The 13,014-nt window shown below is 36.1% G+C and overlaps 2 protein-coding genes across 3 annotated transcripts in view; both read left to right on the forward strand.

Moving 5' to 3' along the window:
* The window catches only part of LOC107589981 (POU domain, class 6, transcription factor 2), a 46,259-nt gene extending 45,467 nt beyond the window's left edge, over positions 1-792 (forward strand). The window contains exon 4 of the mRNA XM_016278573.1: positions 755-792. Within this exon, the coding sequence (XP_016134059.1) occupies positions 755-792 (38 nt within the window). The remainder of the gene's footprint in view (positions 1-754) is intronic.
* The window catches only part of pou6f2 (POU class 6 homeobox 2), a 70,739-nt gene continuing 58,484 nt past the window's right edge, over positions 760-13,014 (forward strand). For both annotated transcript variants that reach the window (XM_016278537.1, XM_016278538.1), the window contains exon 1: positions 760-977. In XM_016278537.1, the coding sequence (XP_016134023.1) occupies positions 800-977 (178 nt within the window). In that variant the 5' untranslated portion in view covers positions 760-799. The remainder of the gene's footprint in view (positions 978-13,014) is intronic.

The raw sequence follows: 13,014 nt of genomic DNA on the forward strand, positions 1-13,014 counted from the left end.
TTTTCTAACAATATACACTACCGTTCAAAAGTTTGGGTTCAGTAAATCTTTATTCTTTCTTTTTTGAAAGAAATGAAAACTTTTATTCAGCAAAGATGTGTTAAATCGATAAGAAGTGATAGCAAAGATTTATATTGTTAGAAAAATTTTATAATAATAATAATTTCTTACATGTATATAGCGCTTTTCTGGGCACTCAAAGCGCTTTACATAGAAGGGGGGAATCTCCTCAACCACCACCAGTGTGTAGCATCCACCTGGATGAATAAATATTTTCAATAAATGCTGTTCTTTATAACTTTTTATTCATCAAAGAATCCTGAAAAAAGTGTCACAGTTTCCCAAAAAATATTTGGCAGCACAACAGTTGCCAACATTGATAATTCTAATAATAAATCAGCATATTAGAATGATTTCTGAAGGATCATGTGACACTTTATACTGGAGTAATGGCTGATGGAAATTCAGCTTTGCATCACAGAAATAAATGATATTTTAAAGGATATTAAAATTGAAACCATAACATAACACAACATTTTGCAAGATTACATTTTTTTCTGTATTTTTGATCAAATAAATGCAGCCTTGATAAGCATAAGAGACTTCCTTACAAAACATTACAAGTCTTACTGATCCCAAACTTTGGAAAATAATTTTAAATAAAACATAAAATTATAAAAAAAAGAACTCGACTGTGATGCTTCACATCGTACTTTAAAAAACTTAATTAACTTCCTATTTGCTTTCTTTTCAGTCTCTGTTGGTTGCTCAGCAGCTGGCGTCAGCAGTTAGTGGAGTGATGTCCGGAGGAGCTCCTGGTCTCAACCAGCCCATTCTGATCCCCTTTAACGCTGGCGGGCATCTGGGTGGGCAGCAGGGCCTGGTTCTGTCTCTGCCCACTGCTGCCAACATACAGGGCCTGGTGGCAGCCGCTGCTGCTGGTGGCATCATGACACTCCCCCTACAGAATCTGCAAGGTATGAGTCCATATTGATCCGATTAAAAAGTATTGGTGTAGAAACGATTTTAACAAATTTTGAAGTAAAAAAAAACTGAAATAGTATTTTCTTGTAAAACATACTTGAGTAGTCTTTGTATAATTTACAACAAAATTTGCAATGCTGTGTGTCAGTATCAAGTTTTTGAAAATTATTTTAGAGAATGTACATTTTAATTTACACTTTATTTATGGATGTGTTTTTTTTTTCATCAAAAGATCAGCAAGACATATTAAGTATATTTACATGGTCTTGTCTAGGTGTCTATGGTCTTTTTACTTTAATTCTGACTTTAAGTCTGACGTCTCATCAAAGCAATGCAAATATGCGTACATATAATGTATTTAGAGGCCACAGAAACAAAGCCAAAACCTGGACATTATAGGCAATTTAGAAATCCCAGCCAGGACATGTCCAGGGAAAAAAAAGAGGATCTAGGGTCACCCTAGTTATAATTTGATTGAGATTTATATAAATAATATTAATATGGTCTTGTCTGTGGTCTCTTTACTTTAACTTCAATTTCTGGCCAAAGTTTGAATCTTGAGTCATACTGTAATGTAATGTAATGTATGTACACATTATCATCATTATTGTTTTTTCTTTATTAAATCTATATAAAATAATGCTAAAACTAAATCAATGCTCAAACTCAAAATGAAAAGTAAATTAATGCTCATAATAAAGAAGTTGTTATATATTTGTGTTCAAAGCACCATCCGAACCTGTAAAGTCAAATTCAACAAGGAGATATCCTGAAAGCATACTTTATTCTACATCATTCAGTCTTTAAGTTTGTTGTGTTTTTTGGGGACTCGTAAAAATGGTGGCATCACCCCATCCAAACAGCATGTGTTTAAGAAAGTGCTCAGAAAGGCCGAGGACGGGAGGATCGGAGCGATATAGGCAGGGAAAGTAGTTCACATTCATTACAGGTCAGCGTTTTGCAACGAAGCGCAAAAGCACTTTAAGGCTCTTTCTTCTTTCAGTAGGAGTATTCACTAGCATACTTGTGTCTTCTCCTCTTTACCTCTGTCTCCTCCCCTCCTCTTTCCTTCCGTCCGCGCGTCCATACTTCTCCTCGCCTTTTAAACTTTAATGCACGAATGTTCTCTTTTGATCATAGTTGTAAATGGTTTTCATTTTAATGTTTAAAACATTGTCTCTTTTATACCATTAGACTGAGGGGTGGAAGGGGGAAACCGTCAGTCATAAATCTTAGATGAGGTGCCTTCTCTAATGCCTGACTAAAAAATGATAGGTTATGAATTTGAGTGCATGTAAAATAGCACGTTTTCTTTTTGCGTCTGAGGAGGAGGAGGCCGAAGATTAAAATAATGCACGGCAGGAAACAGGTTGTCCCGAAGAGATGGATGGTTGGATGGCTAAAACAGTGGGATGGAGAAGAAGTCTCTAATGGACACAAACATGCATAAATAACAACACGTCTAGGCTTTTAATAAACACTCACATGGGCTAAATAAATATCTAAAAATTCCCTCAGTCACGATAATGTGCCTGTGGGCCCGGCCTCACATTTCGAAGACTCTAAAATGGACCGTAAACGTTCTACGTTGAAGTGAATTTGAATGCTCCATTAATTGTCTGTCTTAAACTTTTAGGGGTTTAGCTGGACATTTGCTTTTATGCTTGTCAGGCGGCAACAGTCTTTTTTCGTCTGAATTTGTTTTTTAAAGTCTGAAACTATATTGAAAATCTTGAATTATGAGTCTAATTAAAACTTGGTATTAGTATTTTAGTATGTTTTACTAAAAATATATATTTTAACATTTTTATTTTGTCACGTTGCAGTGCTATAATATATAAGTAAAACAAAAAATGCAATGACATAAAATAATATTAATAAAAATGATTGTTTACTAAAATTGAATATTTATAATTTTGCACAAAAGGAGGACAAACCAAATACTAGGCCATTCTGACATTGTCAATTTGTCCTTAACATAAAAAAAAAAATCACCAACAAATAATTCATGTTTTTCCAAACTTCTACGACTTTCTTCTGTGAAACATTTTGAAAAAATTTATTTATTTATTTATTTTTTTACCGCCATGCAGTTAGAGTCAGTAGGGTCCAATGTTGTTTGGATCTCAGCATTCTTCATATTATATTCTTTTATGCTCCGAAGAAACGCCCTGAAGAAGATATCACAAGCTCATCAAGTTCGTCGAAATGATCCATCCTTGATCACTTTTAGTCAGCTTTGACGAAACTCCTCTCAGATAGCACTTCTTTTCAAACTGAATACAGCGCGCTGATTCGCTAAAATGGACTTATCGGCTTCTGTTCAAAAACAACAACGACGCTTGTCGGCTTCTGCAGTAAAACGTGAACTCGCGATGCCTTTTGAAAGTGGACAAAACCGGCTTTTTTGACAAAACGTGTTTAGGGTTCAGACCGCGCTATATGCGGAGAATAATGCACGGTAATCGGCTCATTTTTTTTAAAGTGGCGTTTATCGGTTTTTGCAAATTAACTAAATATATTCTATTTTAAACAATTATTGCAAAAACACACTTTTGAGAGGTGATAATAATTGGCCTTAACTAATCAAATAATAATACTGAACATATTTGTTCAATTTTATAAAATACTACTTTAGATTTACAGTGTTTTTGATTCACTGAAAGAACCAATTCAGAGTTATTTATTCAGGATTCAGACTACACTAGTTCTACTACATTAGTACACTACACTAGTCAGACTACACTAGTTGATCCTCCCTGTATCACTAGCAATGCCAAGATCATGGGTTTGATTCCCAGGGAAAGCAAGAACTGATAAAATGTCTGTCAAATGCATAAATGTGTAACAGTGTAAACTAGATGTGCTGTATGCTTTTAAGTCATTAAAAAGAACTCAGAGGCATTTGTTACTGTATTAAAAAAATAATAATAATTCTAATTTCTGTTGCCAACATATTGACTTCTTGAACACTCTTCCAGTCTGCCATTGGTCAGGTAAACATATAGCCCTGCCCACTTTTTGTTGGTATTAACCTATGAATAATTAATTTTTTAGTTGCCAAATATTTATTCCAGCACAATCTCATGTACTGTAGTTCCAAACATGTGTGATTTATGTGCAACATACAGTAAAAGAAGATCTTTTGTCAAATATTTTTTGGTCTATACAATGGAAGTCATCTTTTTTGTGTTTTCTGCAGAAGTCATACAGGTTTTGAATGACATGAGTGTAAGTGATGCCAGAATTTTCATTTTTGGGCGAACTAACCCTTTAATGTGAAACAAAGAATTACATCACTTTTAAGACAAAAGTACTTCTATTGCTGCTAGAGCCCTTTATAACATCATAGCTCACCTTTTCCAAATTAGGAGACGTCTGCCTCACTGAGACCGTCCACGTGAGTGTGCCGAGCAGAAGGCTCAGTGGTGCGTGTGCAAACCCGCCACTGCGTCTCTGCACTGATGAATGGTCGTCACAGCGATGGGGCAGCTTCATGAAGTTCGGCACGGTCGTCTAAATAAAAGCCTGCGCTTGCGTTACTCCACGCTCATTTTAAACCCTGGCGCCGCTGTAGCTTGTTATTTTGTCAGGAAGATTAATGTCTGGACATGTCAAGTAAAGAAAGTGAATTCCCTCTTGAACACTGTGTGTATGATTCCAGCTGTAACTTGAATAGAATAAGAATTAGCCTCATGTTTGTTTGTCCATCAGACTGTAAACATGGTGTTAGGAGTGGAATTAATCATATATATATATATATATATATATATATATAATATATATTTAGAAATGGTGTATATTTAGGAAAAAGATTGGATTGTAAAGGTGGTGTTTCAAAAACCATAGCAAAATGAAAGGGTGTTTGCTTGACACTGTGACATTTCTTTATGCCACAAATAACATTGTTTGATTTCATTTGACTTGATATGAGACTTAATGATATGATTTCGCTGCTTTGAAAATTACAAATCCCTCTGTTGTACGTTCCTACCATATTCTGTCTCATAACAAACCAAATGACAGAATGTGCTTCTCCTTACATCAAAGCATCTTTCAATAAGCTGCAGAACGAAAATAACATCTACGTTGTTGCTCATCAGCTCAGAAAGCCTCAAAACAGGCCTCTCGCAAAAAACATAAGGGTAACCTTCAGATCATGAAATAACTGTCTTTTCATGACCTATGAAAAGGCTTTTTGGAAACATCCTTGTAATACGCCATATTTTCCCTAAAGAGATGTAAGGCAAATGAAAGATCAGTGCTACATTGTCAGCCTACTTTGAGTTAATGCAGAACAAATGTATACTCGGCCTCTTTCATATTCATATTGTAAGCTGCCTGATCGGAGCACATCAGAACCTGCAGCGTAGCGTGTACGGGGGAAGGAATAGTGCGCGAAAGTGCACGTTCCCTTTGCAGGAAACATAAAACGGCACTCAGGGATGAGGAGTAATTGCCTGAGTCTCTCCGCACTCGTAGGCTAATGAGGAACCATGTTGGCTCTAATCACAACACTGCTCCTCTGTCTCAATGAAAGAGCAGTTGTAGTCTCACAGGAATCCCTCTCCTGTCAGACCGGGGCATCACTTTAGACTGAGTACTGACACAGACGGGGAACTTGAAGCTGCTAACTCACTTAGTTTAGCTAAAAGTAGCCAAGTCAAAGGAAAACTCGAAGCCTTAAGGGTGATAAAGTTGCACACGGGAAAAAAGACAATAGAAAGCTCATGATTTGCTTGCGATATGTTTGTAACTAAAGTAACAAGAATTGTTAGTCTTGTTGTATTTAAAAAAAATACTGCTGGTGAAAGTTAATTTGAAGACTTTCGTTTAGATGTTGAGTCAATACTTGCTAAAGGAAAGTTATCTGCTACAGCAAATGATACCTCTCTAGAGAATGTGCTTTTACAACTCTGACAAGATGATACAAACTTTGCTTTAACTAGAGAAATTAATTTAATTTAATCTAACATTTATATCTGTTAAAGGGGTCATATGATGTTGCTAACTGTGTTTAACTGTGTTATGTGGTTTAAGTTTCAAAAAACACATTATTTTCCACATACTGTACATTATTGTTTCTCCTCTATTTCTGAAACGCGTCGATTTTTACAAAGCTCATCGGTCTGAAAAGCGAGGTGTGCTCTGATTGGCCAGCTATCCAGTGCGTTGTGATTGACCGAATACCTTAAGCGTGTGACGGAAACGTTACGCCCCTTACCATACTGTGATGTCCTGTCCGGCCAGAGCGACGAGACAAAAACATTCAAACCCATTATAAACAAAGCATTTGTTGCATCCAGTGGGGACATAATTACGGATTATAATGACTTATACTGTCTTTTACAGTATAAGTATGCATAAAACCATGTCTGCATTTGTGATCGGAGAAATGACAACCAACAAGCGCTACTCTACACTGCTCAAAACTCGCGTTTGAATCATCAGTGGCAAATCCTTTAAATATGAAAACGTACTTACAGTCTGTGAGTCAGAACAGCCGGCATTGTAGTCTACTGTACCAGGATCAGGAAACAGTCCTCCACAAAATGTGCTGTACACATCTGAATATTTGGGTTAAACTGTTCTGGAACAGTGTTGTAAATACAACTTAACCACTGATTTCTAGTCGTGTCCTCTTATGGAAGGCCAAACAAAGTAGTTTCCCTTTCATAACCAAACACACGGCATCACACACGGCGGGCTTGAGAATGGCGGGGCTGGTGGGTTTGCGCCAACCACAAGTGACGACCCCGGGCTGGACTCCGCTTCGTCCACAGTGAAAGCCGATCCGGTGATCCACAGCATGAAGTTGATGTATTTCTTCAGCGACCAGCACGGATCAGCTCTAGGTATGACGAAGTGGATATCATGCTCTTTTGGAAGGCCAAACAAAGTTTTGTTTTCACAACAAAGCACACAGCGTCTTCACGACATGGCGGCGGCAGCAGCAATACTACAGTGAGAATAAAAGTTACGTCTTCTTTCTTTGCGTGAACATTTGGGCGGCGATATGCAAATCTTCCCACATCGTGACGTAGACATGTGGGGGCGTGTTAGAACGAGCCGTTTTACGTAGGCGTGGTTGACTCTAAACTTTTATAAAGAATATCTCTTTGGATTTGAGACTTTAGTCTTTTGCAACTTTACAGATCTTCTTTATGCACCAAGAGCTTGTAACACTTCAAAGAGAAAGGAAAAATTGAAATCGCATCATATGACCTCTTTAACATTTCAAAAATTGTTGTTTTATGATCCTTGAAGACACTTTAAGGCAGTAGCTCCATTAACTGGTTGTTGAGTGAACTGTCCGTGGTGCTGAACTTCAGGGGTATTATGTAGATAGAAATGAAAACAAAAAAAGAAAGAGGCTTTATGTAACCTGTATTTGTGTTTTAATGTTCTGCCACCAAAAATAACATTTTGATTTTTAAGATTAAGTAGCATGACATACTAATTAGGTTAAAATTACTAATTAAAAAGTTTGGGGTTGGTAAAATTTGTTAAGTTTTTTAAGTCTTTTATGCTCACCAAGGCTACATTTATTTGATCAAAAATTACAATCAAAACTGTAATTTTGTGAAATATGAATACAATTATTATTTACAATCTAAAATAATGTTTCCTGTTTTAATATATTTTAAAATGTATTTCTGTGATGGCAAAGCTCAGCAGCCATTACTCCGGTCTTTAACTGCACATGATCCTTCAGAAATCCTTCTAATATGCTGATTTGCTGATTTTTATCAGTGTTAAACATACATTCTTTTCAGGATCTTTCATGAATAGAAAGTTGAACAGTATTTATTTGAAACCTAAATCTTTTCTAACGTTATAAAAATATTCTCTGTAATTTTTCGTCAATTTAATAGATCCTTCCTTAAAGTATACATTTTTTAATTAATTTAATTATAATTTTTTTAAATTTCTTAAAAGTGTAGCTGTTTATACAGAGACAGATACATCCATAGCATAGCAAGTTCAGTAATCCAACCACTAAAAAGATCTTTACATCTCAACATATTTGTATGATGAAATTTTTTATCAAAAAATATGAGCTGCACATTTTTGCTTTTAGATCCTCTTGAATGTCCTGCCCCATTATAAGTGCATTGCTGTAAACATTCTTCAGTCTGTAAAACAAGCAAAAATCAAGTCAAAATGATTGTCTGTGGTAATCAGCAGCATGCCACTGATGCTGTCCATGGTGCTTAACTTGTTTTAAACCCTTTATTGTAAAAATTGACATTTCTTTCTCTCTCTATCTCTTGGTTTAACTTAAAGTACTGTAGTCCCAGCATGCTTTCCGCATTGTCCTTTAATGTTTCAAGTTTGAGGCAGTTGTAAGACGATTCATAGGGAGAGAGTCGTATTAAATAAAGAAGAGTGATAAAATTGCTGGCGCCCTCATACATTTCAAAGCTAATGTGACTAGCAATGCACTAGCAGCACCTGCACACAGACTTGCTGTGGTAATTTGATTGATTTGTTGTGACAGCAGCCAAATAATTGAGAGTGAGAGGTGGTGTGAGAGAGTGTGTGTGTGTTTTAGGGGGGTTACACCACATGTTCTCCAGGAAGAGACAAAGATTCTCATCTGCCGCTCGCTTTGGATATTGTTCAGTTTTCTTTCACACTGAGTGTGATGCCGGGTGACTGCATATGACAGTGGCTTAGCCACAAAAATAACAAATCGTAATGTACACATACGCAGTGAGGTTGGCCCACACAAATCCAGGCACTCAAAAAGAAAGCACCTCACGTCACAAACGTTAGACATCATTGCACAAAGTACAAATACATTTTACCACATCACACTCAGATGAAGCATGTGCACACACTAGAAATGTTATCGTGTTTTTGCAGGTTCTTTTTTCTGCCAGAATGATGTATATAAAACATCATGTCATTTTGCAGTTTATTTAAAATCTCATAAAAAAAAAAATGTATAACAGTTTTCAAATATATGATATATTTGAAATGTATAACAGGTGATGCCGGGTGACTGCATATGACAGTGGCTTAGCCACAAAAATAACAAATCGTAATGTACACATACGCAGTGAGGTTGGCCCACACAAATCCAGGCACTCAAAAAGAAAGCACCTCACGTCACAAACGTTAGACATCATTGCACAAAGTACAAATACATTTTACCACATCACACTCAGATGAAGCATGTGCACACACTAGAAATGTTATCGTGTTTTTGCAGGTTCTTTTTTCTGCCAGAATGATGTATATAAAACATCATGTCATTTTGCAGTTTATTTAAAATCTCATAAAAAAAAAATGTATAACAGTTTTCAAATATATGATATATTTGAAATGTATAACAAAACATATTAAGCAGCACAACTGTTTTCAACATTGATGATACGAAGAAGAAACATTTTGAACACCAAATCAGCATTTTAGATGGATTTCTGAAGGATCATGCGACACTGAAGAATAAATTAATGGCTACTAAAATTCAGCTTTGCTATCACAGGAATATATTACAATTTAAAATATATTAAAAAAGAAAACAGTTGTTTTGAATTGTAATATTATTACTGTTTTACTGTATTTATCAAATAAATGTATCAAACAACATACAGAACTACCAAATTTTGTTATAAGTTTGATTGCATCATATAATAATTGCTGTTAATAGTGTTCATCGTCTGTTTGATTACGTCTTTAATTGATTTTTCTGTACATTTTTGCCATATGTACATAAACTGACAGTCACCACTGATAAGCTGCTACTAGATATTGTAGAAACTTAATTTTCTGTAAAGTTGCTTTGCAACGATTTGTATCGTAAAAAGCGCTATACAAGTAAACTTGAATTGAATAAATAAACTTGAATAAATTCAACCTTGGTGAGTATAAGAGACTTATTTCAAAAACATGGGAAAGTTGTACCAACCCCAAACTTTTTAACTGTAGTGTATATACTGTATGTACACATTGTTTAGTTATTTAGCTTTTAAGTATTTATGAAATCTATGAATGTTAGGAGAAAAAAAATAACAACAAAAAAATGAATATGAAAATTGTGTGAGTCATGTTAGTGATTGCATTTTCATTTGAGTGAATGAAGAAAGTTTGCCAAAAAGAAACCAGGATTTCATTCTTTAAAATTGATTTTAATGGATATTTACATGCATTTATGTGCATAATTGCACAATGATTATTCCAAACTGTGTTATCTTATTGATGCAGTTCATAAGTGGTACATCATGTTTCTTCACATTTAGCCATCAAAACGGATGATTTTCCTATGTTTTAATCAGCTGATTTTTAATAGTTATCAACATTTTGCTGTCCGTCACACTGAATACAATTATTAACTTTAGGCCTACCAAACAAAATAAGACCTAACTGCGTCAGTTGTGCGTGTGAAACGTTAAGGGCACAGAGTGTCCTTCGGGTGTCAAGTACAATCGAGCTGTTAATGTTTGACGTATTGGTGGCGTTTGTCATCTTGAAATGGCTTCACCAGCTGCCTGTCCTGCCACATACTGTTCTGTCCTGTGTGACTGGTAGCATTGTCGCTCTGTTTAAACTGAGAAAAGAGAAAAAAAATCCCTGTCCTCTGAGAAAGAGAGCGAGGAAGAGAAGTGGAGGGGGTGTGAAGGAAGATTGGAAAAGACAATAATAATGGTAATCGGATATGGCTTTGTCCGTTTCGATCGAGGAGGCCACATTGCTTCGGCCCTCCTGTGGTAAAACCGAAAGAGACACAAGCAGAGACCCGGGATGCAGAGCGGCCCACATATACAGGATGCCTCTGTGGTTCTGCTGGGATTTAGCCTCCCTCCACTCATCCATGTTCGATACATATTTTATGGTAATTGCATCAGTCTACAAATAATTGGGAAGTGCCAGTAATGTTTTTTAAAGAAGTGAACTGGCAGTTTTCTCTCCCGATGAAGAACTGGTGCACGGAGGCCTGAAATAACTTAAGCCTCTCAAACTGGCATTAAATTAAACCTATCGTTTAGAGCGCGTTCACCGCGCCTCCTCCTAACCCCCCCAAACCGCTGAGACTACAGCTCTCTGGAGGTAGAACATCTGAAGCAAAGCTGCCAGAGTCCAGCCCTGTGCCCATGCTCACTCAGATATGTAATGAAAGAGTAGGAGGCTGTTGGAGTAAGGGATATACATACATCCTGCAAACTGCTCAGCACACACTAGACATGGGATTAAAAAAGCTATAAAAGTAATGATGGAAGGTGGAGGAGGAAGTTTTGGGAAATCATGGAATGAGAAATTGTAAGAAAAAAAAGCTTATTGTGAGTGTTTCATAATCCAAAGAAGTTGTCAAAACTAGATTTATAGATTTGGATTTTGATGTTTTTCTTTGCGAAAGTCGCTGCCATGATGCTAATGTGTTGTGGATGGTTACCAGGATGGTTGATCATGTGTTCTGAGTGGTGTTTAGTAGTTCAGCTGGGTGTTTCTTCAACTTTGAGAGTACTCTGAACTTCTTCAACACTTAAAAAAAAAATTAAAATAAAAAAGTGGGGGTTTTTTTACTCCAAAAATCTATACATTTTAACCACTGTTATTTTCACCACAGAATATATTTAAATGCATCGTTTGAGATTTGGCAGAAATTACACTTGTGGAAAATGTCATGACTTAACTCCTGAACTGAATTAAAATGCTAAAAAGTGTAATAAAAATATAAACTGCAATCATATATAATATTATATATATATATTAATAACATCTATTGTTTTTATTGATGAACATACAGTTCTTGAAACTTGTAAGTTGGACTGGAATCAGGTTAATTAATTTAATATATGTTCCAGTTTGTGAGAATACAAAGTTTGAAAACAAGCAATGTCATTACAGCAGAAATACCAAGAAGAAATATTTGAGCCTGTACCAGTGTAAGTACCACTGGCTTACAAAAGTAATTGCGCATCTCTCTTCAACAATTTATGCACTGAAGTCTAATACTTAGTGCTAGTGGTTTGATAAACCAGATAGGATGAGTTCTGAAGCCCTTGTTTAACTACTTAAAGCCCAGCCTAGTAATTCAGCACAGAGGTACTATATTCCTGTTGTAATTTTCGGTACCTTGTCCCCTATCTTATTAAAATCCTTACATTGACTTCTGAGACACATTTCGTAGGCTTTCTGTTGTCAAGATCTGGAAATGGAAATTGATTAGTGATTTACATGGTCAGTGAGGGGAGGATGAACTGACGAAACATTGTAAAGGAAATATTAGAGTCAGAGCAAGCAGAAGGCAAAAGAGAGATGGTAATCTGTGGGGACTGTTATTTCTGTCTGGAAGAACCGAGTAGCGTTTTTACATTTATCTGGGTTCTGCATGACTCGTAATGCTAATGGTAATTTCATGGGAGTGAAACGGAATGAAAATGGGGTTATCACACTCCACTGACAATGTGCGATTGTGCTCTGTCACAGGACCTCGTAAACCATATTTCATTCTTTTGTGAGTGTGTTTGTGTGTGTGAAGTGCATGTGTGTGTAATATGACTTATGGCTGAAACTCCCCTGCAATTTACTGTAAGAACTCAAGTTTTGGCTGAAACAATTAGACTGAAAGTGAGAACAAAACGTGTTTGTGTGGCGATAGAGAACTTGTCGTGACCTATACGCCTTCTTGTGTGAGTAAACGGTATTTTATGTAAAAATATGATAATTAGGCTTCTTAATGGATGAAAAAAAAGAAAGTTTGGGCCTTTGAGTGGCACACGTCGCTTTTATTTAATTTTTATTGAAAAATCACACTGCATTTCGCCCTCTGCGAAAAAAAAAACATAAAGTTTGGCATTGTTACAGCTCCCCGAGAAGTTTTAAAGAAAGTCCAAAAAATGCGTAGGTGTTCAAATGAATTTTACTCTGGCCACTTATGGCTTAAAAGAAGAAACATTTTGTCGATAAAGTACAGTGAAATCTCCAAATGAAAACAAGTGTATTGAATGTCCAAAACGATCAATAGCAACCTCGCAGCTTATCATTGCTGACTTACAACGGAATCAATAAGAAACCTACACA

Source organism: Sinocyclocheilus grahami, unplaced genomic scaffold (genome assembly GCF_001515645.1).
Source record: "Sinocyclocheilus grahami isolate Dianchi unplaced genomic scaffold, SAMN03320097.WGS_v1.1 scaffold122.1, whole genome shotgun sequence".
Classification (NCBI taxonomy): domain Eukaryota; kingdom Metazoa; phylum Chordata; class Actinopteri; order Cypriniformes; family Cyprinidae; genus Sinocyclocheilus; species Sinocyclocheilus grahami.